At 41.2% G+C, this 25404-nt stretch overlaps 1 protein-coding gene across 4 annotated transcripts in view; it reads left to right on the top strand.

Annotated features, from left to right (window-relative positions):
- APAF1 (apoptotic peptidase activating factor 1) overlaps nucleotides 1-25404 on the top strand; it is a 91655-nt gene that overhangs the window by 10208 nt on the left and 56043 nt on the right. For 3 of the 4 annotated variants that reach the window (XM_047788218.1, XM_047788217.1, XM_047788216.1), the window contains exons 5-13: nucleotides 5017-5200; nucleotides 9141-9253; nucleotides 9358-9489; nucleotides 11768-12006; nucleotides 12678-12845; nucleotides 13797-13928; nucleotides 17746-17859; nucleotides 18582-18766; nucleotides 24280-24406. In XM_047788218.1, coding sequence (XP_047644174.1) covers nucleotides 5017-5200; nucleotides 9141-9253; nucleotides 9358-9489; nucleotides 11768-12006; nucleotides 12678-12845; nucleotides 13797-13928; nucleotides 17746-17859; nucleotides 18582-18766; nucleotides 24280-24406 — 1394 coding nt within the window. The remainder of the gene's footprint in view (nucleotides 1-5016; nucleotides 5201-9140; nucleotides 9254-9357; nucleotides 9490-11767; nucleotides 12007-12677; nucleotides 12846-13796; nucleotides 13929-17745; nucleotides 17860-18581; nucleotides 18767-24279; nucleotides 24407-25404) is intronic. The other variant, XM_047788219.1, reaches the window with a different exon arrangement.

Genomic DNA, 25404 nt, shown 5'->3' with positions numbered 1-25404 from the left:
TATGTGGAAATAGGATGGGTTAATTTTCTTGGAATAGAGGCTGCTTTTCTCTAATTAAGTTTCTCTGAATAAATCATAGGCAAAAGCCTCATTCAAGGTTAAATTGCTCCCTCTTGTGCCCATAGTCAAGATGTTTAGATTCCTTCTGAAATGTAGAATTAATGCTTCTGTATTTTATTACCTGTCATATTGTGATGGGAGGAGATTTGCAGATCAGTTGGTCTTATGATCTGTTTATTTTTAAATTAATTTTTTTTTTGGCGGCACCCACAGCATGTGGAAATGCCCTGGGCCAGGGATAGTATCTGAGCTGCAGCTGTGATCCATGCCACAGCTGTGGCAACGCTGGATCCGTAACTCTCTGTGCTGGGCCAGGGATTGAACCTACTTGCGCCTCTGCAGCAACCCCAGCTGCTGCAGTTGGATCCTTAACCCACTGTGCCACAGTGAGAACTCCTGTCTTTCTTTTTAAAGCTAATAGTGTTTTATTTTTCCTGCATATGTTAATAATGTCCTAATTTAGTTTTAAGTTGAGAGAAAGACCTTTACTGTAGATAATAGATACTTAAACCTGAAGAGTTCACTAGTTAGTTGTAACAGGATACTTTTCTTTGCCTTGTCTTTGATCCTGGGATGATTTTTAAAAAATCTATAATAGAAAACACAAATTAAAAAGAAAAAAACAACTTCGGAGAAACAAGTAATTTAAAACTCAGTTTTTTTGTTTGTTTTTTGCTTTTTAGGGCCATACCCTCGGCATACAGAAGTTCCCAGGCTAGGGGTTGAATTGGAGCTGCGTCCACAGCCACAGCAATGCAGGATCCGAGGCTGTGAACTACACTGCAGCTCAGGGCAACACTGGATCCCCAACCCACTGAGCGAGGCCAGGGATCAAACCAGCATCTTCAAGGAGTCTGCTCGGATTGTTTCTGCTACACCATAACGGGAACTCCTAAAACTTAGTTTTAAATATTATAGTGGTAGTGTTTTTATTTAAAAAGAAGTAAAGATTCTTTTCACTTACCCTTCTCTTTCTCCTCAGTTTTTCCCCAGAGGTAATTATGGTTAACAGTGTAGAGTTTTTCCCGTGCGTTTACGACAACATGTGCAGAGAACACAGCTTAGAGCAAACACACTAAGCGAAGCCTCCAGGATTTAGTGTTTCATAACTCCTGACTAGGGAACTTGGGGAAGCTTTCAGGAGGAAAGTGTAGGACTTTGTTTACCTTCTTTTAAGACACCGGCACCGGTAATCAAACCATGTTTCACAGCCCTGCCTTTACCTCAGTTTTTGCAGAGTTCTTTTTCTCCTGGTCATTTGTTATCTTTTAGATTATCGTGTGCTTCGTACTCAGTTTGTTGCCAAATTCTGCTCTGGGTCCCCTCCCCTCATCCCCAAGGCTTTGCCAGATCTTCTAGGCTTTCTCCTCTGTGAGCAGGAAACTCCTTTGTAGCATCAGCCCTTCTTAGAATGTTTACCTCCTGGCCTGGTGTGAAACTGGGCAGTTTTCTGAGGAGACCACCTTCCATAGAGCCTTCTTCAGTGGTGAGGCCCCCTTTTCCCTTTTATATTTCCGCACACTCGAGCACCAGGAAATGGGTGGATGCTGTCCTGGCTTTCTGTTGCTCATTCAGGCCATTAATTCTTCCCAGAATTAATGTTGGGAGTTAAATTCTTTGTCCTTTGAGGTTTTTTTCCCTGAATCTTTCCCAGTTATGTCATTGCCCTCTCATTCATTGATGATTGGCGCTTTTAGTCATAAATACAAGCCCTTCTCCTGTTGGCACTCTTAGTGGTTTGGGGTCTGTGTAGATGGGTCATCTGAAACCTTGGCCTCTCAGTTCCTTGACCTTTATCTGCAGTGACAGTTTTCCTCACTCCTCTTCCACCACACACTTCCCTGATCACAGGCTAGTGATCCTTGGCATTACCAGAAACCACTTTTCAAATCTTGATGTTAAACCTTTTTTTTTCTTTTTTTCTTTTTTAGGACCACATGCTTGGCATTTGGAAGTTCCTAGGCTAGGGGTCAAATTGGAGCTGCAGTGCTGGCCTACACCACAGCCACGTGGGATCTGAGCCACGCCTGCCACCTACGCCACAGCTCACGGCAACCCACTGAGCAAGGCCAGGAATTGAACCTGCATCCTCATGGATACTAGTCGGATTCTTAAACTGCTGAGCTGCAGAGGGAACTCCCATGATTAAACATTCTATTCCATTCTTTGCCTACCAACATCTATTCTGTTCTTCAAGTTCACCACAGTTTCTTGATCTGCAAGGCTTACCCATTAATTCTGTAATATCCTCACCATTTATTCCATCAGCCCCTCTTAGGCCTAAGCATATACTTTTTTTTTTTTTTTAGGCTACACTTGTGGCATGTGGGAGTTCCTGGGCCAGGGATTGAACCTGTGCCACGGCAGCGACAACACCAGATCCTAAACTTGCTGAGCTACCTAGGAACTCCGTGGGCCTAGATTTTTGTTGCCCATCACCCATTGCCCCTTAGCACATACTCTTGGCTTATTAGTTCTCCCCTGATCATGAGTGAAAGCCGGTACCTTCTCTATGCTGGGAGATAGAGTAGGTATTCCTCTTGTTTCCCATGGCTTCATCCAGACATTACTTCCTTCTTTGCTGAAGAAAGTCACCTGTCCGAGTTCCAGTTTAAATGCACAGTCATCTACCTGGCCTTTTTATTCAGTGGACGTGTAACCGTTGTACTGGGGTTTGTAGGGTGTAATCAAAAAACAATTGTACTCTTTTTCCTTCGTCACCTGTTCAGAACTCTTCTCTGGAATGAATTCTTTCCCTGGCCTTGTACAGGTTCAGAGTGTCTAGGTCACTTCAGGTTTTTAAAACAGTCTCATTTCAGTAATAAAATGTCGATTCCTATTTAATACTTTGAGCTTCATTTATTATAATGTTCTCCTCTTCCTCATTTGGAGCTGCCTCAGGCTTTGGAAGCCATCAGTGACGGAGGAGATTAAGATGAACATTGCCGCTTGTTTGCAGTTTTTCCTGTTGGAAACAATGCTGCAGTGAATATCCTTGTGGAGGCAGAATAGTTTAGAAGTGGAGCATTGACACTGGAGGTTTTAATCCCATCTCTTCTTTATTAGCTGTGTAATCTTGGACAAATTACTCAGCCTTTCTGTGTCTCAGTTTCCTTATCTGTACAATGGGGATAAGAATGGTGTCTGCCTGATGGTCTACTTTGAGGATTAAATGTGGATTAATACATAGAACATTTAGGAAAGTGTTTAATAAATACCTTTGTAAATAGATCTTTGTGCATATATACAGATACTTCTTTTAAATGATTAGAAAAATTTTTTTCTTTTTATGGCTGCACTTTCGGAAGTTCCAAGGCTAGGGTTTGAATCAGAGCTGCAGCTGCTGGCCTGTGCCACAGCCACGCTGGATCTGAGCTGTGTCTTGTGACCTGCACTGCAGCTTGTGGCAATGGCAGATCCTTAACCCACTGAGCAAGGCCAGGAATTAAGACTATTAAGACTATGTCGGGTTCTTAACCTGCTGAACCATGATGGAAACGCCTAGATGATTGAATTTTTTTTTTTTTGCCTTTTTGTCTTTTCTAGGGCCGCACCTGCGGCATATGGAGATTCCCAGGCTAGGGGTTAAATCAGAGCTGTAGCCACTGGCCTACGCCAGAGCCACAGCAACACCAGATCTGAGCCACGTCTGCGGCCTACAACACAGCTCAAGGCAACACCAAATCCTTAACCCACTGAGCGAGGCCAGGGATTGAACCTGCAACCTCATGGTTCCTAGTTGGATTCGTTAACCACTGTGCTGCCACGGGAACTCCTGATATAAATTTTTGAAGTTGTGATTTCTTTTTATACTTAATTATTTGTGAGTGCCAGTAAGTAAATTGCCCTTTAGTGTAATATAACTCACATCTTTATATCTATTTTTTTCTCTTATACTTTTATGGTCACATAATGTAAATCTTTATGATTAATAACCACTAGTCTGATCTGATGCTACCTTCCCCATATTTTACTCATAGGGGCCCTTCTTGCATTTTTTTTGTATCTTTATAGAGCTAAGTGTTGTCTATAAAGGCTTACAATTTTTGGTTCCTGATAATAATGAAGGTAAAAATATGTATTTTAAGATATGCCGTGGCTTGATTAGCAAAAATGGCGATGACAAGAGTTTACACAACAGTAATAATAATGTCTATTCTTGTGCGATGCTGACTAGATCAAAGTTTAATATTTGTAAGTTGCCCTCAGATCCATATCACTAATAATCCTGTTTGTTATAACCCTTTACATTTAGCACACCAAAAATCACACATTTTGCATCATTAATGTATCATAGTAACTCTGAAGTAGTTGGAGGTAAACAGTCTTATTCTAGGTGAAATGATTCGCTAAAGATTACATAAGCAGTAAGCAGCAGAGCCAGACCTGAACCTAACGTCTTATGTTAAGCCTCTGTATGAGAACCATGATGAGTGACTGACATTTTCCTGGATGTCGGTGGTTCTCAGTCCGAGGTGATTTTGTCCCCCCAGGGGACATTTGACAAAGTTTGGAGTCATTTGCTTATCAGGCCTGGGGAGGGGGACTGTCACGAGCATCTAGTGGATCGAGACCAGGGAGGCTGTTAAACATCCTACCGTGCTCGGAACAGTCCTCACCACAGAGAAATCTGGCCGCAAATGTCCAGAGTGTGTTGTTGGCGAAACCGTCCTGTCCAGTGATCCTTGATGACATAGGACAAAAATTGTGACATTTTGTTTGGTGAGATTTACTGATGAGCAGCAGGTGACCTCACATCAGTAAGCTTCAGCTTCACATCCACTTTTCTTAGGTTCAGGCTGTAAAACTCAATACTACCCTACAAACAAGATAGAAGAGAAGTTTGAAGATGTGATGAGATTGAAGAGAGAAACAAATTAGCTGCTTATCAGTAAGATCTTTAAAAGGAGGACTCCTGTTCAAAGGCCTTAAATTTATTATTCTTTTCCTCACCAGTTTGTTTCCCAGGGGGTGTGCATTGGGTTTCAATAGGGAAACAAGACAAATCTGGGCTTCTGATGAAACTGCAGAATCTTTGTGCACGGTTGGATCAGGATGAGAGTTTCTCCCAGAGGCTTCCACTTAATATTGAAGAGGCTAAAGACCGTCTCCGAATTCTGATGCTGCGCAAACACCCAAGGTACAGATGGTCATGCTTATTTGGTGTATGAAGTTCCAGTGAAACTCAACTACCAACATCTTGAGCACATCGTGGCCTTTTTTTTTGCTGTTGGGTAGAGGGTCTAAGAAAGAACCTTTTTTTTTTTTTTGTCTTTTTGCCATTTCTTGGGCCATTCCCGCAACATATGGAGGTTCCCAGGCTAGGGGTCGAATCAGAGCTACAGCTGCCGGCCTATGCAAGAGCCACAGCAACGTGGGATCTGAGCCGCGTCTGCGGCCCACACCCCAGCTCACAGTAACACCGGATCCTTAACCCACTGAGCAAGGCCAGGGATCGAACCCGCAACCTCATGGTTCCTAGTCAGCTTCATTAACCACTGCACCATGACCGGAACTCCTGAAAGAACCATTGTTATCCTGCTCTTCTGTTTCTTGTATTAAAAAGTGTCTGCCACTGGTCTTTTCTGCAGCCTACCTACCATGTTGTCTCTTATGTACCATTGTAGGCGCTCAGGAAATACTGGAGTTGGTGAGTGGTCTTTGTTAGAAAATGCAAACTTCTTACCTTAAATCCACTACTTCTAGTGGATTAACATAGACCAAGAGACAGAATAACTGTAGGCGACTGATAAAAGACTGAGTCAGGAAGGAGTATTTATTTAATGGGACCCTTCTATTGTGTCATTTTAGTTTCTGGGTATATGTGTAACTCCTCTACTTGCATATACTTAAAGAGTTTGTTTTGTTTATTATAATTAGTTAATTTAGTCAATAAATACTGTTAGAATTATGTGCCGGGCACTGTTATCTATCACCTGTTTCACAATTTTTATCTGCCAGAAGGGAGAGAGCAGCTTAGTTGCTGCATGTGTTAAGAGTTAAGGGATGTACAGTTGTCCTGTGGCACAGTGGGCGAAGGATCCGGCATTGTCACTGCAGTGGCTTGGGTTGCTGCTGTGGCTTCAGTTTGGTCCCTGGCCCGGAACGTCCACATGCTGCAGGCGTGCCCCCCGCCCCAAACAAAGAAGAGGTAAAGGATTTAGTCAACAGTTTGATTTTTTTTGATCTAGCGGCCATTCTTTCATTTGATCATTTAACCAACACGGAGTGTTGTGCCAGGTTCTGGGTCAGGCGCTGTAAGTACAAAGATGAATAAAGTCTTCTTTGGGGAGTGTAACAGTAAGTTGGGTGAGAATTAGCTCATGGCTCTGAATTTTTTTGGGGGGAGTGTAACAGTAAGTTGGGTGAGAATTAGCTCATGGTCTGAATTTTTTTTTTAATGCCCTGATGTACCTGATGAGGCAGTATATTTTCACATGTAACAGTGGCTGACTGTGGCAGTGATTCTCTGTCTCTCTTATTTATTTATTTTTTTTTTTAAAGGGTTGCATCTGTGGAATATGGAAGTTCCCAGGCTAGGGGTCAAATTGGAGCTGTAACTGCCAGCCTGCACCATAGCCACAGCAATGCAGGATCTGAACTGTGTCTGCAACCTACACCACAGCTCTTTGCAATGCTGGATCCTTAACCCTCTGAGCGAGGCTGGGGATTGAGCCCGTGTCCTCATGGATATTAGATTTGTTACTGCTGAGCCACAGAGGGAACTCCCAACAGTGATTCTCAAAGTGGTAAGAGGATTAATGTCAGAATATAGGGTGAGAGGAATAGTTTTTGGTGATTTGGAATAGTGATTATGATGGATATGCACGACAGAGGGCAAGCTCCCTGCTCTCTGGCTTCTTTCTTTTTCACATTTCCTCTGTTTCTCCTTCCCATTGACAGTTACTAGTACCCATTTTCCTGGAGAAATAGGATTGACACCACTAGCCATTTTCTCTTTTCTCGCTCAGTAACTTCTCCCTAGTCCTGCTTTTTTCCTTTGCAAAAATAAAAATGATTTCTGTTTAGGAAGATGGTGTAGCCACTCTCAGATGTACCGGACCAAAACCTGTAAAGCAGTCATTTTGTCTCTGTCATCACCATTTTGGTTTACGCTTTTCTTAATTTTCCTAGGGTCTTCTTTTTTTTTTTTTGGTAGTATACAAAAGTAGTGTGCCATTCAGATAAAAATGCTAATGTAGGGGTTCCCGTCATGGCACAGCGGAGACGAGTCCTAGGAGGAACCATGAGGTCGAGGGTTCAATCCCTGGCCTCGCTCTGTGGGTTGAGGATCCGGCGTTGCCATGAGCTGTGGTGTAGGTCGCAGACATGGCTTGGATCTGACCAGGGATCAAACCCTGTGGCCTAGGCCAGTGGCTACAGTTCTGATTGGACCCCTAGCCTGGGAACCTCCATATGCTGCGGCTTCGGCCCTAAAAACACAAAAGGCCAAAACAAAACAAAAAAAATGCTAGTATAGATGTTCCTGTTGTGGCTCAGCAGGTTAAGAACCCAACATAGTATCCATGAGGATGTGGGCTTGATCCCTGGTCTCGCTCAGTGAATTAAGGATCTGGTGTTGTCGAAAGCTGTGGCATAGGTCAAAGATGCAGCTTAGATCTGGTGTTGCTGTGGCTGTGGTGTACGCCTGCAGCTGCAGCTCCAATTTGACTCCTAGGCCGGCAATTTCCATATGCTACAGGTGAGGCTGCAAACAAGGAAAAAAAGCCGGTATATATTTATGCTATCAGTTTTGGGTTTTTTTTTATTTTTTTATTTTTTTTTTATTTTTAGGGCTGCACCTGAGTCATATGGATTTTCTCAGACCAGGGGTCGAATTGGAGCTGCAGCTGCCAGCCTATGGCACAGCCACAGCAACGCTGGATTCAAGCTGCGTCTGCGACCTAAACCACAGCTTATGGCAACACTGGATCCTTAACCCACTGAGCAAGGCCAGGGATTGAACCTGCGTCCTCATGGATGCTAGTCAGATTTGTGTCCCCTGAGCCATGACAGGAACTCCTGGGTTGTATTTTTTTCTCCATTTCTTCTGTGGTGTTTAAAAAAGTTTTTGGAGGAGTTCCTGTCATGGCGCAGTGGTTAACGAATCCGACTGGGAACCATGAGGTTTCGGGTTCGGTCCCTGCCCTTGCTCAGTGGGTTAACATCCGGCGTTGCTGTGAGCTGTGGTGTAGGTTGCCGACGTGGCTCGGATCCTGCGTTGCCGTGGCTCTGGCATAGGCCGGCGGCTACAGCTCCGATTTGACCCCTAGCCTGGGAACCTCCATGTGCCATGGGATTGGCCCAAGAAAATGGCAAAAAGACAAAAAAAAAAAAAGTCCATTAGTGTACCAAATGAAAAGTAATATTCTTGCTGGTGCATTCTGTTGGGTTGGAACATATCGAATTGCTGGTTTTGTAAGTAAAATATAGTCAGATGTGCTCATAGTTTTGGGATTCTTTGTTATGCTTACCTGAGCTCAGTTCTTACTTGGTTTGGGTGCTTAAAAGACTGACTTGGAAGAATCTCATTACCTGGATAGTTCTTTTTAGGCATTAGGAGGCTTCTTTCTTTTAAAAAAAATTTCCATGAGGTTTTTTTTTTTTTTTTTTTTTTTTAACTGCATCTAGAAGCAGTGACCCAGGCTGCTTCAGTGACAATGCTGGATCCTTAACCCACTGCACCACAAGGGACTCCTATTCTTTCTTTTTTAAATTTTGTAGATCAAAAAGGAAAAACACTTGTGGCATTCTTTTTTTTTTTTTTGTCTTTTTGTCTTTTTGCTATTTCTTTGGGCCGCTCCCTCGGCATATGGAGGTTCCCAGGCTAGGGGTCTAATTGGAGCTGTAGCCACCAGCCTACGCCAGAGCCACAGCAACGTGGGATCCGAGCCTTGTCTGCAACCTACACCACAGCTCAAGGCAACGCCGGATCGTTAACCCACTGAGCAAGGGCAACCTCATGGTTCCTAGTCGGATTCGTTAACCACTGTGCCACGACGGGAACTCCACATTCGTTTTTTTTAAAGGAAGTTTAAAATCAATGTCATTAGTGACTCAGTACTGTCTTTTCTTATTAGGTCTCTGTTGATCTTGGATGATGTTTGGGATCCTTGGGTATTAAAAGCTTTTGACAATCAGTGTCAGATTCTTCTTACAACTAGAGACAAGAGTGTTACAGATTCAGTAATGGGTAAGGATTATTAATTTGCTTTTTATGGTACCTTTATGTTTTAATTGCATTACATTTAAATATGTGGAATAGCAGATTGGTTACTCTATCTTATGATTTTGCAGGTCCTAAATATGTAATACCTGTGGAGAGTGGCTTAGGAAAAGAAAAAGGACTTGAAATTTTATCCCTTTTTGTTAATATGAAGAAAGCAGATTTGCCAGAACAAGCTCACAGTATTATAAAAGAATGTAAAGGTATAGTTATTTAATTTGTATATGAGGGGGTTATAGAGATATTAATTTACCCTTTTGTAAGTTAAGCTAATGAATATGACATTTTAACACATGAATATCCAAAAATTTTATTAGAATATTTAGTATTTTAGTTTTTGCTGATATCATAAATGGATAGTGATATTTTGGTATCTGTTCGTTAGTTAAAATAATATTTAACAAACATGTATAATATGTTATGCATGGAATAAAATGAAGATATGACCTCTGCTGTCAAAGGATAAAAAATATAATGAGAGTCAGAGTTTTAATTTTTTTTTTGGTTGAGGTTTTATAGGAATAATGTTTGAATTTGATAATTAAAACATGGTGCTGTCTTCTTCTTTTTCTTCTCTTCTTTTAGGCTGTCCCATCGCATATGGAGTTCCCAGGCCAGGGATCAGATCTGAGCCACAGTTGCCACCTAGGCTGCAGCTGGTGCACCAATGCCAGATCCTTAACCCACTGTGCCAGGCTGGGGCTTGAACTTGTGTCTCAGGGCTCCTAAGATGCCGCCGCCGCCGGTCCTGTTGAGCCACAGCAGGAGCTCCAGTGTCATCTTCTTAATTTGCATTTTTTATTAGTGAAGTTATTCAACTTTTTACTTGTTATTGAATATTTGCATTTTAAGGAACCTTTGAATCTTTTTCTTTTGATTTTTTAGACACTCTGTGGAAGTGATTAGCCCTTTGTCATAGTTTTCCAAATATTCTCCCATTTTTGTCTGCCTTTAAATTTCATTTGTAGGTTTTTTTAAATTTTTTTTAAAATTTAAAAAAATTTTTATGGTTGCACCTGTGGCATAAAGAAGTTCCAGGACCAGGGACTGAATTTGAGGCACAGCTGTGACCTGCACCACAGCTACAGCAATGCTGGATCCTTAACCCAGTGCACTGGGCCAGGGGTCGAACCTGTGCCTCCACAGTGACCTGAGCTGCTGCAGTTGAATTCTTAACCTCTTTTCCACAGCTGGAACTTCTATAGTATTTTTTTGACACACAGAAATTTAGAATATTGTATAGTCAATCTATTAGCTCTTAAGATTATTTTTTCCATCTTTTTTTTTTTGTCTTTTTAGGGCTGTACCTGTGGTATACGTAGGTTCCTAGGATAGGGGTTGAATTGGAGCTGTAGCCCCTGGCCTACACCACAGCCACAGCAACGCCAGACCCGAGCCATGTCTGCGACCTACACCATAGTTCACGGCAATGTCGGATCCTTAACCCACTGAGCGAGGCCAGGGATCTAACCTTTGTCCTCATGGATGCTAGTCAGATTTGTTTCCACTGAGCCATCATGGGAGCTCCATCCATCATTGTTAATGCTTAGAGATAATTTATTATTATTTTTTTTTAGGGAGACAAAGTGTTTATTACAGAAGATACATGCGGAGAGAGCATGGGCAGGCTCAGAGAGAGTTGCATGCTTTTGGGGGTAGTTTAAATCATTTATAGGGGGGTGAGTTGATTGACTTTTAAAAATATCTTAAACTTAGAAAACAAAATGCATGATTCATATTCCTTATAGAAGTGATACATGTACATTTTGAAACATTTTAAAAGAAAAAATAGATATTATCCATAATCTGATAACTGTTAGCATCATGAGGATATTTCTCCCAGTCTTTTAGGACATATAAAACCTTGAAGAAATATTGATATGCACACCGTTGTCTATGGAATGCATGGTCAATGGTGACCTACTGTGTAGCACAGAGAACTCTACCTAATATTCTGTGATATCCTATATGGGAAAAGAATCTGAGAAAGAATGTGATATGTAACTGAATCACTTCGTAGTTCAGCAGAAACTATCACAATGTTATGAATCAGCTATGAATGCTATTTTAGGATTCAGTAAAACTAAAAAATGATAAAAAGTATTGAGATTATAATGGACATGTAATTTTGACTCTTGTCCTTTGTATATAGCAAATCTTGAGCATTCTCCCGTGTCATTAAATATCTTTTGAAAGAAAATTTATCAGTAGCATAATATTGTGGTATACTTTATTCAGTCATTTGCCTGTTATTGTTTAAGAATGTTCATGGTTTTAAATAATGCTGTAATGAATTATCCTTATTGAAATAGTCATTATTTTTAATGACTTCCTTGGAATAAATACCTGACGTGAATCCAAGAGTTATAAATATTTTAAGGCTTTGGATAGAAATTGTTTCCTAAGGACAAATTGATTTTTTACTTAGTGGTAATTTGGAAACGAATCAGTATTAACACAATGACTTTTTGTATTTTTTAGGTTCTCCTCTTGTCGTGTCTTTAATTGGTGCACTTTTACGTGATTTTCCCAACCGCTGGGATTACTACCTCAGGCAACTTCAGAATAAGCAATTTAAGAGGATAAGGAAATCTTCATCTTATGATTATGAAGCTCTGGATGAAGCCATGTCGATAAGTGTTGAAATGCTCCGAGAAGACATCAAAGATTATTACACAGATCTTTCCATCCTTCAGAAAGATGTTAAGGTGCCTACAAAGGTAATAGAAGGACCAGCAGTCCTTGTCCTTGGGTATTTATGGCATATACCTTTGGTTTAGTGCTGAGGATGTTACTACAGAGGATATTGGAAGGAAACGCAGTGACCAAGCTGGTGGTTTGGAGGGTGTAGAAATCCCACTGCTCTTAGAAAGTGCCCCCCCGCCTTGCTTTTTAGGGCCACGCTCTCGGCATATGGAGGTTCCCAGGCTAGGGGTCGAATCGGAGCTATAGCTGTTGGCCTACACCACAGCCACAGCAACGCCAGATCTGAGCCATGTCTTCGACCTACACCATAGCTCACAGCAACTCGGGATGCTTAACCTACTGAGTGAGGCCAGGGATCAAACCCAAACCCTTGGGTTCCTAGTTGGATTTGTTTCTGCTGCGCCACGACGGCAACTCCTAGCCCTTTATATTCATCAAGGGCTTGGTGTTGAACTCAGGTGAGTTGCCAGAGTTACCTGTCTTTCAGTGGTTGTAGTGAGGCTGGGGAAGTGTCTGACTTTCTTAGAGTCTTTCCTTTTTTCTGTTTTGATAAATATTTGAGGTTCTTACGAAATGGAGATATTTCTCAGGGCTTTAAGAAATGATTTTTTTGTGTGTTAGCATCTTGTCTGCAATCCTGGTCATTGTACACTGTGGCACATGAAATGCTTAAATTGATTCCTAGGTGTTATGTATTCTCTGGGACATGGAAACCGAAGAAGTCGAAGACATACTGCAGGAGTTTGTTAATAAGTCTCTCTTATTCTGTGATCGGAATGGAAAGTCATTTCTTTATTATTTACATGACCTTCAAGTAGATTTCCTTACAGAGAAGAATCGCAGCCAGCTTCAGGTACTTGCACCTCTGTACATTTTTTTTAAAACTTTAAATTTTGAAATGATTTTAGACGTAATAGAAAAGTTTCAGAATAGTGCAGTTTCTACGCAAATACTCTTCAGTTTCCCCACTAAGATCTTATATAACTATAATACCATTCTTAACGCCAAAAAATTAACATTGATACAGTACTGTTAAGTGGTCCACAGACTTTTTGAATTTTACCAGCTTTCCCACTAATGTTCTTTTTTTAGTTGGGTTCTGATTTTGAATTCTGTAGTGAACAATATTGTCATGTTTCCTTCGTTTCCTCAAATCGATGAAAATTTCCCAGCTTTCTTTTTTTCACCGTCACTTTTGAAAAGTACTAGCCATTTATTTTGTGCAATGTCCCTCAGTTGGGTTTGTCGTATGTTTTCTCCTGGCTAGATCGAGGTTAAATATTTTTTGCAGTAACATTACAAAAGCGTACCACATCAGGGTGTTGATTTGTCTTATTATTAGTGATGTTACCAGTGATCGCTTGGTTAAAGTTTCTCACTGTAGAGGTACTTCTTTTTCTTTTTTTCTTGTGTAATTAATAAGTATCTTTTGGAGAGAGTCTCTATGTTCTTTTTTTTTTTTTTTTGGTCTTTTTAGGCTGCACCCACTGCACATGGAGGTTCCTAGGCTAGGGGTCCAATCAGAGCTATGGCTGCTGGCCTACTCCACAGCCATAGTAACGCCAGATCCGAGCTCTGTCTGTGACCTACACCAAAGCTCATGGCAACGATGGATCCTTAACCCACTGAACAAGGCCAGGGATCAAACCCGCATCCTCATGGATACCTGTCGGGTTCATTACTGCTGAAGCACAATGGGAGCTCCTCTCTGTACATTCTTAAATAGCTTTGGAATCTAGAGTTTGTGTGATGCTTAGGTTATGAAATTGTTTCTGTCCTCTGAAATGTTTCATTTGGGTTTCAGGATCTACACAAGAAGATGATCACTCAGTTCCAGAGACATCACCGGCGACACACTCTTTCACCAGATCAGGAGGACTGCATGTATTGGTACAATTTTCTGGCTTATCACATGGCCAATGCTAATATGCACAAAGTAAGATGACTCATTTAAAAATTATTTTATCTTTTATTTTGTCCTATGTTTAGAATTTTGTTTTATTAGTAAAAATAGGATTACAGCCTATATAATTTTTTTTTTTTTTTTTTGCTTTTTAGAGCCGCAGTCATGGCACATGGAAATTCCCAGGCTAGGGGCTGAATCAGAGCTACAGCTACCAGCCTACACCACAGCCACAGCAACGCAGGATCCTAAACCCACTGAGCAAGGCCAGGGATCAAACCCTCATCCTCACAGAGCTTAGTGGTGTTCGTAAGCCACTGAGCCACAAAGGGAACTCCAGTAATTTTGCTTTTGTTATTGTTTTTACCTGCAGGTGGCTTAGTAACTGCAGTAAACGAACCACCTAAAAATTCACTCTTTTTATACCAGCAGTTATCCTTTGTGGGCAGTATGGGTTTGTTCTTAAGTTTTGAGAGGAAGTGGAATGTGGGAAAGTATGTTTATTCATTGAATGAATGCTCGAATGCTTATGGAGTGCCTCTTGTATACGGGTGCTATTCTTCATTGTCAAGGATAGACTGTAGGCAAAGTCCCTGCTGTCACTGACTCACATTCTCAGGGGGAGACTGACACGGACAAATAAATTTACACTGTGTCAGGGAGTAGTAAGTGCTTAAAACAAGGAAAAAGCATGCAAGGAGAAAGGAAGTGATGATTTGGCATAGAATCATCATGATTCGCTCATGGATTTGATGTGCTTTGTAAGAGAAAGAGAAGAATCAGAGATGAGTCACTGTTGTGTCTCAGTGGAAACAAACCCGAATGATATCCATGAGGGTGTGGGTTTGATCTCTGGCCTCGCTCAGTGGGTTAAGGATACGGTGTTGCCGTGAGCTGTGGTATAGCTCTCAGATGTGGCTTGGATCCCTCATTGGTATGGCTGTGGTGTAGTCTGGCAGCTACAGTTCTGATTAGACCTTTAGCCTGGGAACTTCCATGTGCCACAGGTATGGCCCTAAAAAGAAAAAAAAAAAAAAAGAATCAGCGATGACTCCAGGCTTGTGCAATGGAAAGATTAGAGTTGCCATGAACTGAGATGAGGATAGCTGTGGGTCAAACAAATGTTTTTGCAGGGGTGAAGGGAGGAGCTCATTTGGAATATATTAAATGGTGTACATATGAAGACCTCTGAATGGACCTCTCAAATATGTAGTTGGATATATGAATCTGGATTTCTGGGGAAATTTTTTTATTTTTTATTTGCTTTTTAGGGCTGCATTCGCGACATAGGGAAGTTCCCAGGCTAGGGGTCGAATCAGCTACAGCTGCTGGCTTACGCCACAGCCATAGCGATGTGGGATCTGGGCCAAGGTTGTGACCTACACCGCAGCTCAGCACAACGCTGGATCCCCGACCCACTGAGTAAGGCCAGGGATCGAACCTGCATCCTCATGGACACTAGTTGGATTTGTTCCTGCTGTGCCACAACTTCGGGAAAATTATGGACTAAAGATAAAATTTGGAAGTCATCAGCACATAGATGATATTTGAAGTCATGATTATCTACTCAAAATGTTAAAATTTTGGGAAACTACTTTGAATAGTTTTTCTGTGCTTGGGTACATTATTTCTTGGTTGCAAACATGATGTATTGTTAGAGCCTGTTTTTTTGGGAACCTATCAAATGTAGTCTAATAAACTACATTGGAATGATGTTATTCCAGTACATATCTGTACCCTCTTTTACTTAACCACACAGTTACTGTTGAACATGTAGGTTGTTTTCAGGTGTTTTTTGACCTTGTGATATTGTAATGAAATTCTGGGCTAGTTGGTTAAGGGATGGTTAGATTGCTTAAGCACACTCATATAACATTTTTTTAGGACATACTTATAAGTGTCATTCTGGGTCAATGATGTGTAGAGTTTGAGTTTTAATATGGATTATCTGTCTCCTCTAGAAGGGTGCTCTGATTTACATCACTGCCAGCGGCGTGTGGCAGTGTTCATTTTCTCTGATTCTAGCTTTTTTATATATGTGTGTGTATATAATTTTTTTTTTTTTTGCTGCATGTGTGTCATGTGGAAGTTCCCAGGCCAGGGATTGAACCATGCCACAGCATCTCTCTGAGTTGGACAGTGAAAGTGTTGGATCTTTAATTCACTGCCCCACAAGGGAACTCCTCTAGCTAATATTCTTATTTCTTTTAGTCTTTAAAAATCTAACATTAAAAAATAGTAAATATTTGTTTTTTCTCTTTGAGTACTGGTGAGATTTTGGGCCATTTGTACTTTTTATTTTGTGAATTGGCTCTCTCTCTCTTTTTTTTTGTTTTTTTTTTTTTTGCTTTTTAGGGCCAAACCTGTGGCATATGTTAAGATATGGAAGTTCCCAGGCTAGGGGAACTATAGCCGCCAGCCTATACACAGCCACAGACAGCCACTCAGGATCCGAGCTGCATCTTCGACGTACACCACAGCTCACAGCAGTACCAGATCCTTAACCCACTGAGCAAGGCCGTGTATTGAATCTGTGTCCTCATGGATACTCATCAGTTTGGGTTCCTTACCTCTGAGCCACAACGGGAACTCCTGTGAATTGGCTCTTATCCATTGCCTTTAGCTATTTTTTATTGGAGTGTTTATCTTTTTTTTTGTCTTTTTTTTTTTGCCATTTCTTGGGCCGCTCCTGCGGCATATGGAGGTTCCCAGGCTAGGGGTCGAATCAGAGCTGTAGCTGCTGGCCTATGCCAGAGCCACAGCAATGCGGGATCCTAGCCACGTCTGCAACCTACACCACAGCTCACAGCAACGCCGGATCGTTAACCCACGGAGCAAAGGCAGGGATTGAACCCGCAACCTCATGGTTCCTAGTCGGATTCGTTAACCACTGCGCCACGACGGGAACTCCTATCTTTTTTTTTTTTTTTTTTTTTGGCTGCACTGTGATTGATCCTGGGCCTGGGGATCGATCAGATCCGGGCTGCAGTTGTGACCTCTGATGCAGCCGTGGCGACGCCAGATCCTTGAACCCATTGCACCAGGCTTGGGATTGAACCTGCCTCCTGGTGCTGTGGAGATGCCGCTCATCCCATTGTGCCACAGTGGGAACTCTTGTTTAACCTTTTCTTATGATTTTTAAAAATATTTTATAAAAAGAATATCAAGCCCTCATCTCTTGTACATGTTGTAAATAAAATTTTTCTTGGTTTATTTTTGTCTTAAATTTTATTTGTATTTTCTGCTGTATTGAATATTGGAGGTTTTTTTTTGCGGGGAAGCTACACCTGCAGCATATGGAAGTTCCCAGACTAGGGGTCGAATTGGAACTGCAACTGCTGGCCTTGCCACAGCCACAGCCACGCCAGATCTGAGCCAAGTCTTCGACCTATACCACAGCTCACAGCACTGGATCTTTAACTCACTGGATCTTTAACTCAGTGAGGCTGTGTCCTCATGGATGCTAGTCAGATTCATTTCCGTTGAGCCATGAGGCAACTCCCAAGATTGGAGTTTTTATATAGTTAAATGTAGCACTATTTTTCTTTTTGGTGTCATGTTTCTAAAATTTTTCTTTGCCCCAGGGTTACAAAAATAGTAAATATTTATATTTTCTAGTATTTTTTTGAAGTTTCTATTTTATATTTATGTCTTTAACTGAAATTTATTTTGAGTTAAGGTGTGAGGTCCATTTTATGTTTCTTTGGAACTGTTAATGATGTGTTCCTTTTCATCCTTAAATTCTAGATATCTGTGAAGTTTCTCTTCGTAGTATTAATAAATGATGGTAGACTTAAAATTCTTTGATCTCTTTAATGATGCCCTGATCTTAACTTTTTCTTTCTTTAAGGAACTGTGTGCTTTAATGTTCTCCCTGGATTGGATTAAAGCAAAAACGGAACTTGTAGGCCCTGCTCATCTGATTCATGAGTTTGTGGAATATAGGCATATTTTGGATGAAAAGGTATATATTAATATGAAAAAAATAAGTTCTTATAGGACATCTCGTTTTGACGTTTAATTCTAGTTTTAAAATTGGAGATGAGAAAAATTGAGACAAGAGCATTCATTTTCTTAGTTTAATCTTTGATTATTCTGATTATTTTGCGTCCACTTCTGGGAATGTGGGTAGGACTGAGGATTTTTGTTGTCATTGTTTTCTAGGACTACACCCTGTGGCATGTGGAAGTTCCCAGTCTAGGGGTCAAATTGAAGCAACAACTGCTGCCCTACACCATAGCCACAACCACAGCAACGCCAGATCCAAGCCGTATCTGTGACCACACAGCTCACAGCAACACTGGATCCTTAACCCACTGAGTGAGGCCAGGAGTCAAACCTGGATCCTCATGGATATTAGCTGGGTTTGTTACTGCTAATCCACAATGAGAACGCCAGGACCTTGGTTTAAAAGTGGAGAAAAGTTCAGTGGTTTTTTTTTTTTTTTTTAGAAAAGAGAATGTGTTAAGAAAGTAGTACTTTGATAATGAGATTTTTTTTTTTTACCCTATGTTTAAAAAGCTGAAGAGGATCACTGTATATTTGTTACCTAATGGTTGGCTATTTAATTTTAGCTCATGGAGAGGATATCTCATTTAAGCCTTTAAAGTGACAAGATCACAGAAACAGAAAAATGTCAGCTCTTGGCTCTGGTTATGTTTCTAAGAAATTTCATTTTGTTCATAGGATGGCACAGTCTGTGAGAATTTCCAGGAGTTTTTATCTTTAAATGGACATCTTCTTGGACGACAGCCGTTTCCTAATATTGTGCAACTGGGCCTCTGTGAACTGGAAACTTCAGAAGTGTATCGGCAAGCTAAGCTGCAGGCCAAGCAGGAGGTCGATAACGGAATGCTCTACCTGGAGTGGATGTAAGTAGGTTAGGAGAGAAACCAAAGGGAGCAGAGCACGAACTATGTCATTATTTTTTGGCTAGTGAATAAGTTCACTCCAGGAAGATTTAACTACTTTGGAAAGGGCTCAGACTTTTGATAAGCATTCTTACTTAATGGAAAAGTTCGAGAGAAGTAACATAGGAGAAATAAGTCTTTTCAAAGAGTCTATAGAAATAGATGCTTGCTTATAAGAAGACTTTTAATAAGTTGTCCTAAATATTAATATAAATGCTTTATTTATTGTAATATAGTGTAATAGCAAAGAGTATTGTTTTTGAAGCTGCTGACCTAGGTTTGAGACTCAGTTCTAAAACCTGAGAGTTTTCTGATTTTGAACAAATTGCATGTTACTCCCCTTTCTCATACGTAAACTAGAGATAACAATCCTTTGAGGTAGGTACTATTTTTGTGAAGATTTAAATGAGGTATTGGATATAAAGATATAAAGTGATGAGTACATTGCCTTGCATAGAACTTTTTTTTTTTTTTTTTTTTAGGGCTGCACCCATGGCATATGAAAGTTTCTAGGCTAGGGGTCGAATTGGAGTTACAGCTGCCGCCCCATGCAACAGCCACAGCAATGTGGGATCTAAGCTGCATCTGCGATTTACACCACAGCTCTCGGCAGTGCTGGATCCCCAACTTACTGAGCAAGGCAGGGATTGAACCTGCATCCTCATGGATACTAGTTGGATTCCTGCAGTATCCATGAGGGTGGGGGTTTGATCCTTGGCCTTGCTCAGTGGGTTAAGGATCTGGCATTGCTGTGAGCTGTCATATAGGTCACAGATGCAGCTCAATTCCTGAGTTGCTGTGGCGTTGGCTAGCAGCTGCAGCTCCGATTCAACCCCTATCCTGGGGACTTCCATGTGCCCAGTGTGTGGCCCCAAGAAGCAAAAAACCCCAAACAAACAAAAAGAAAACAAAAGAACTTCCACTGAATTCTGATTCTTTTAGCTCCTAAAAGAGGCCATCCTGTTGTGTTCTTTATTTTTTGCTTTTTAGGGCCGTACCCGAGGCATGTGGAAGTTCCCAGGTAGGGGTCGAATCGGAGCTGTGGCCAGCCTGTGCCACAGCTGCAGCAACGCAGAATCCTAGCTGTGTCTGCAACCTACACCACAGCTCACGGCAACACCAGATCCTTAACCCACTGAGCAAGGCCAGGGATTGAACCTGTGTCCTGATGGATGCCAGCCAGATTCGTCTCCACTGAGCCATGATGGGAACTGTGTGTTCTTATCTTAAACTTCTCAATTAGTAAAAGGAAAGGGCAGGCTTTTTATGTTACTGTATGCTCACACGTTACTCATTTTATCTCCAGAACAATGTTGTAAGGTAAATATAATTTGCCCTATTTTACAAATGGGGAGATTGAGGCACAGAGAATTGAGACTTGACTAAGCTCACGTGGCTTGCTGAATGGATTTAAACTGTGCATCTAGCTTTATTTTTCATGCTCCTTGTAAATGAGCTTCTCCTATAGCTAGAAATAATAAGAATGAATGTTCATCTTTTCACATGTATAATTTAAGTTGACTCTTGGTTGATGTCTGTGATCTATATAGCACTGGACCCTCTTTCTTTTCTTTTTTTTTTTTTTTGTCTTTTTGCCTTTTCTAGGGCCACTTCCGCGGCATATGGAGGTTCCCAGGCTAGGGGTCGAATCAGAGCTGTAGCCACCGGCCTACACCAGAGCCACAGCAACACGGGATCCGAGCCGCATCTGCAAACTAGACCACAGCTCAGGGAAATGCTGGATCCTTAACCCACTGAGCAAGGGCAGGGACCGAACCCGCAACCTCATGGTTCCTAGTCGGATTCATTAACCACTGCGCCACAACGGGAATTCCTGGACCCTCTTTCTAAATAATTCAGGTTACTGTAGGTGGTTCCCCTATTTCAGTTTAGTTCAGCAAACATTTGAGTTTCTCTAATGTGCCAAGCACTGTTACTGCGTCTTAAGGCTCTGCTCAAAGAACTCACAATTTAGTAGTGAAGGAAGAAGTTTAAGCAGATAATTATAATGTGATGAATGCAACAGAAGTATCTACAAAATAGAGGTAAAACTGAAGTGGGTAATTAACTTGGATGGGTGAGGAATTCTGGGAAGATTCCCTAAAGGAGAGTGAAAAAAAAAAATATATATATATCTATATTTTTGGCCACGCTGTGGAAGTTCCCAGGCTAGGGATTGAACCCGTGCCATGACAGCAACCCAAGCCACAGCAGTGACAATGTCGGATTTTTTTTTTTTTTTTTGGCCACACCCATGGCGTGTGGAAGTTCTGGGCCAGGGATCAAACCCTTGCCACAGTTGTAGCCTGTGCCATAGCTGCTGCAGCACCAGATCCTTCACTCACTGTGCCATAAGGGAACTCCTAAATTTTTTTTAATTTTAAAATTAAATTTTAATTTTTCGTTGATATTATTTTTACTTTATTTTTTAATTTTTTGTCTTTTTAGGCTGCAACTGTGGCATATGGAGATTCCCAGGCTAGGGGTTGAACTTGAGCTGTAGCTGCTGGCCTACGCCACAGCCACAGCAACTCGGGATCCAAGCCATGTCTGTGTCCCACACCACAGTTTGTGGCAACACCGGATCCTTAACCCACTGATTGAGGCCAGGGATCGAACCCATGTCCTCATGGATACTAGTGGAGTTCATTACCCACTGAGCCACAATGGGAACACCTTTATTTTTATTTTAAAGCAATCTGTACTCCTAATTAAAAAAAAAAAAGCACACCGCATGATGTTAGAGGGATGTAAGATGAAAAGGCAGAGACTCCTCATGTTCCCCTACCTTTTCACTTCCCAGAATTTAACCATTTTTTACCAGTTTTGGGAAGAGGTTTCACTCTTCCTGGAAGCAGCCACCTGATTCATTGAGATCTGTCTGTATTCTAGCATACGTGTTTATTCAGTATCTTTGTCTCATTTTATGGTGAGTGTTTACTTGTTTTTCTCCCGTAATTGTCTATCCATTCTGTAGTGTAGAATGTTTGGAGGTTAAAATTGCAAAGTTTGGCTTTGAACTGCCTGAGCTTGAATCTCAGCTCTACTAGTTTTTGGTTCGTATCATTAGGAGAAAATTTTTCAGCATCTTTTGCCTACTATTTCATAGTACTATTTCATAGAATCGTTGTGAGGATTAAATGAGTGTGTGTATACAAACATACACGGTTGCTTAGAATAGTACCTAGATCATAGAAAGTGCTCAGTAAGTGTAGTTGTTGTTGAGAATAGCTTTTATTTGGCTTCCTGCTGTGGTACAGTGGGTTAAGAATCCGACTGCAGTGGCACAGGTTGCTGTGGAGGTCTTGGTTCGATCCTGGTCCCATGTACTGGGTTAAAGGATCTCGCCTTGCTGCAGCTTTGGCATAGGTTGCAGCTGCTGCTTGGATTCAATCCCTGGCCTTGGAGCTTCCATATGCTGTGAGTGTGGCCATTAAAAAAAAAAAAATAACATTGAGCATTTGCCTGGTCCCTATAGTTGGTATTCAGTAGAAATTTTTGGAAGATTGATTGAATTCATTTTTTAGGTAGTGACTAAAATAAAATTTTAATAGTTGGTCTGATCAAATAGGCATAGGTTTAGTTTCTGTTCTTTTTTGAATTGTTGAGTTTGTTGTTTTTGCTTTTTCTTGTTGTTTTTTCCATTTCATCAGCTGCATTTCGTCTGTGATGTTCTCTTATAGGATGATTTGTCATTCATAGCTGTATGTTTTTAACTGGGTTTGACCAGGTCATATTCAGAGAATGCTCTATTTTCAGTACTAGAAAGCTCCCCCCGCCCCCTGTAGAAAGTTTAGTTTGGTATAAGCTTAATTTAACTGAGTTTCAGCTCTCAAAGAAATCATGTATTCATTTTTTACTTACCTAATATTTTTTGGCCATATGCCCATCATTGTGACAGGTTACTTTCTGAGCTTTGAGAAAGTACTAGATCTGGGAAAGTATTTTCTTTCTTTCTTTCTTTGGCTACATCCAAAGCATATGGGAGTTCCTGGGCTGGGGTCAAATCCAAGCTGCAGCTGTGACTTACGCCGCAGCCAAGGCAATGCTGAATCCTTAACCCATTGTGCTAGGCTGGGCATCAAATCAGTGCCCCAGCAGTGACCAGAGCTGCTGCAGAGATAGTGCTGGATGCTTAACCTGCTGTGCCACAGCAGGAACTCTAGAGGGAAGTATTTTCTTAATCTGATCCTCTAAACTTTACTAGTAACTTAAATGTTTTCCTTATCACTCTTGTTCTTAGAGTTTTTGTTTTATCACTTCTAGTAAAGTTTAATACTTCCGAGGCAAGGCTTAGGTCTGATTTATCTTTGTGTTCCCTTTCTTTCATTTGGTCTGTTTTGTGTGTGGTCGGTTTTCGTTTTAAAGAATAACAACAGTGAAGTCTTTGTATGCCAGGCTCTGTTTGGAGCAGGTATCATTACCTACCTTTTACATATGAGGAAATTGTTAGGTTAAGTAATTTGCCTAAATTTACATACCTAATAAAGAGTAGAGGCAGGGTTGCCCTTTAGGTTTATCTGACTGCCAACCTTTGACTCTTAAAATAAGCATCACACTATTTAACGTATTTACTCGTAGTGACTGGGGTATATGTATATGGAAGTCTGACATTGTTCTAATACTTTCCTGGTTTGAGTATACATTACATTCCTTTAGCTCATATGAAATAATACATAGCTAGACTAATGGAATCGTTAGTATTTAGTAGATTAAGATACAAAGAAAATGATATTTTATCTCTTTATTACTCTATCTGAATAATTATATTTAGAGAAGAGTAGTTTTAAAGTACATCATCATATGAGTTCCTATCTTGGCTTGGAGGTAAGAAACCTGACTCGTATCCATGAGGACACAGGTTCAATCCCTGGCCTCACTCAGTGGGTTAAGGATACCGTGTTGCCATGAGCTGTGATGTAGGTCGCAGACGCCGCTTGAATCCCATGTTGCTGTGGCTGTGGTGTAGCCTGGCAGCTGCAGCTCCATTTCGACCCCTAACCTGGGAACCTCCATATGCCACAGGTGCAGCCCTAAAAAGAAAAAAAAAAGTGCATCATCATAATGGTGGGTGTCGTGTCATACATTAGTTAAGAAATGAGCTTCATTTTGTTTTAGCTCTTTTGATAAAGGTGGAGATTTTTTTTGAGGGTGTCCTCATATAAATGTTTTCTCTGCACATGTGTTCATATATCAGGGGAAAATAAAAAGTGACATGTGTTTGATTTCTTCCAACTCAGTGATATTTGTAACACATGACAGATTCCTTCATAGAGGGTAGTGTTTATCTTAAAATGATGCTTTTGTTATGCTTTTTTTCTTCAGGTGATCTGTGCTGTTACTTACATGTTGGTAATTTAAGAGTTTTGTATTTTTTTGGAAAGTAACTGTTAAAAGACAGTTTATTACTGAAAGAAAATCATTACTTTTACTCTTATTTACTGGGTTTCTGTTCATTTTTTCCTTATATTTAGAAACAAAAAAAACATCAAGAACCTCTCCCGCTTAGTTGTCCGCCCCCATACAGATGCTGTTTACCATGCTTGCTTTTCTGAGGATGGTCAAAGAATAGCTTCTTGTGGAGCTGATAAAACCTTACAGGTAAAACCTATCTCTTGAGAAAAATTGGTCACATACCTAATACTGTGCATATTAGAATATGATTTAAGTCCTAAAATTCAAGAAAATTGCATATTAGGGATAGAGAGATGTTCAGGTCTCTTGAACATTTTATGAAAGCTTTCTCTATAGATTTAAAAGATATGGTGGTGTGTTTTCATAATTCTTTTTTTTTTTGTCTTTTTGCAATTTTTTCGGCTGCTCCCACGGCATATGGAGGTTCCCAGGCTAGGGGTCAAATTGCAGCTGTAGCTGCCAGCCTACACCACAGCCACAGCAATGTGGGATCTGAGCCGAATCTGCAACCTACACCACAGCTCAAGGCAATGCCGTATCCTTAACCCACTGAGCAGGGCCAGGGCCCGAACCCGCAACCTTGTGGTTCCTAGTCGGATTCGTTAACCACTGAGCCACGAGGGGAACTCCTGTTTTCATAATTCTAAGTGACATGGAAGTGCCTTTCCCCTAGCAGTCAGTTATGTCATCCATTGCCAGCTAAGGGTAACGAGGAAATGTAACTGTGAAAAAACATAAGGGGGGAGTTCCCTTTGTGGCTCAGTGGGTGAAGAAGCTGACATAGTGTCTGTGAGGATACAGGTTCAATCTCTGGCCTCCTTCATTGGGTTAAGGATCTGATGTTGCTGCAGGCTGTGGTGTAGGCCTGCAGCTGCAGCTCTTTTTTTTTTTTTTTGTCTTTTTGCTATTTCTTTGGGCGGCATATGGAGGTTCCCCGGCTAGGGGTCTAATCAGAGCTGTAGCCACCAGCCTACACCAGAGCCGCAGCAACGCGGGATCCGAGCCGTATCTGCAACCTACGCCACAGCTCACGGCAACGCCGGATCGTTAACCCACTGAGCAAGGGCAGGGATCGAACTTGGAATGTCATGGTTCCTAGTCGGATTCGTTAACCACTGCGCCACGACAGGAACTCCAGCAGCTCATTTTGACCTGTAGCCTGGGAACTTCCATATGTCACAGGA

Source organism: Phacochoerus africanus, chromosome 7, assembly GCF_016906955.1.
Source record: "Phacochoerus africanus isolate WHEZ1 chromosome 7, ROS_Pafr_v1, whole genome shotgun sequence".
NCBI lineage: Eukaryota > Metazoa > Chordata > Mammalia > Artiodactyla > Suidae > Phacochoerus > Phacochoerus africanus.
Note: the sequence above shows the minus strand (reverse complement) of the source record. Positions and strands in the feature narration are given on the sequence as shown.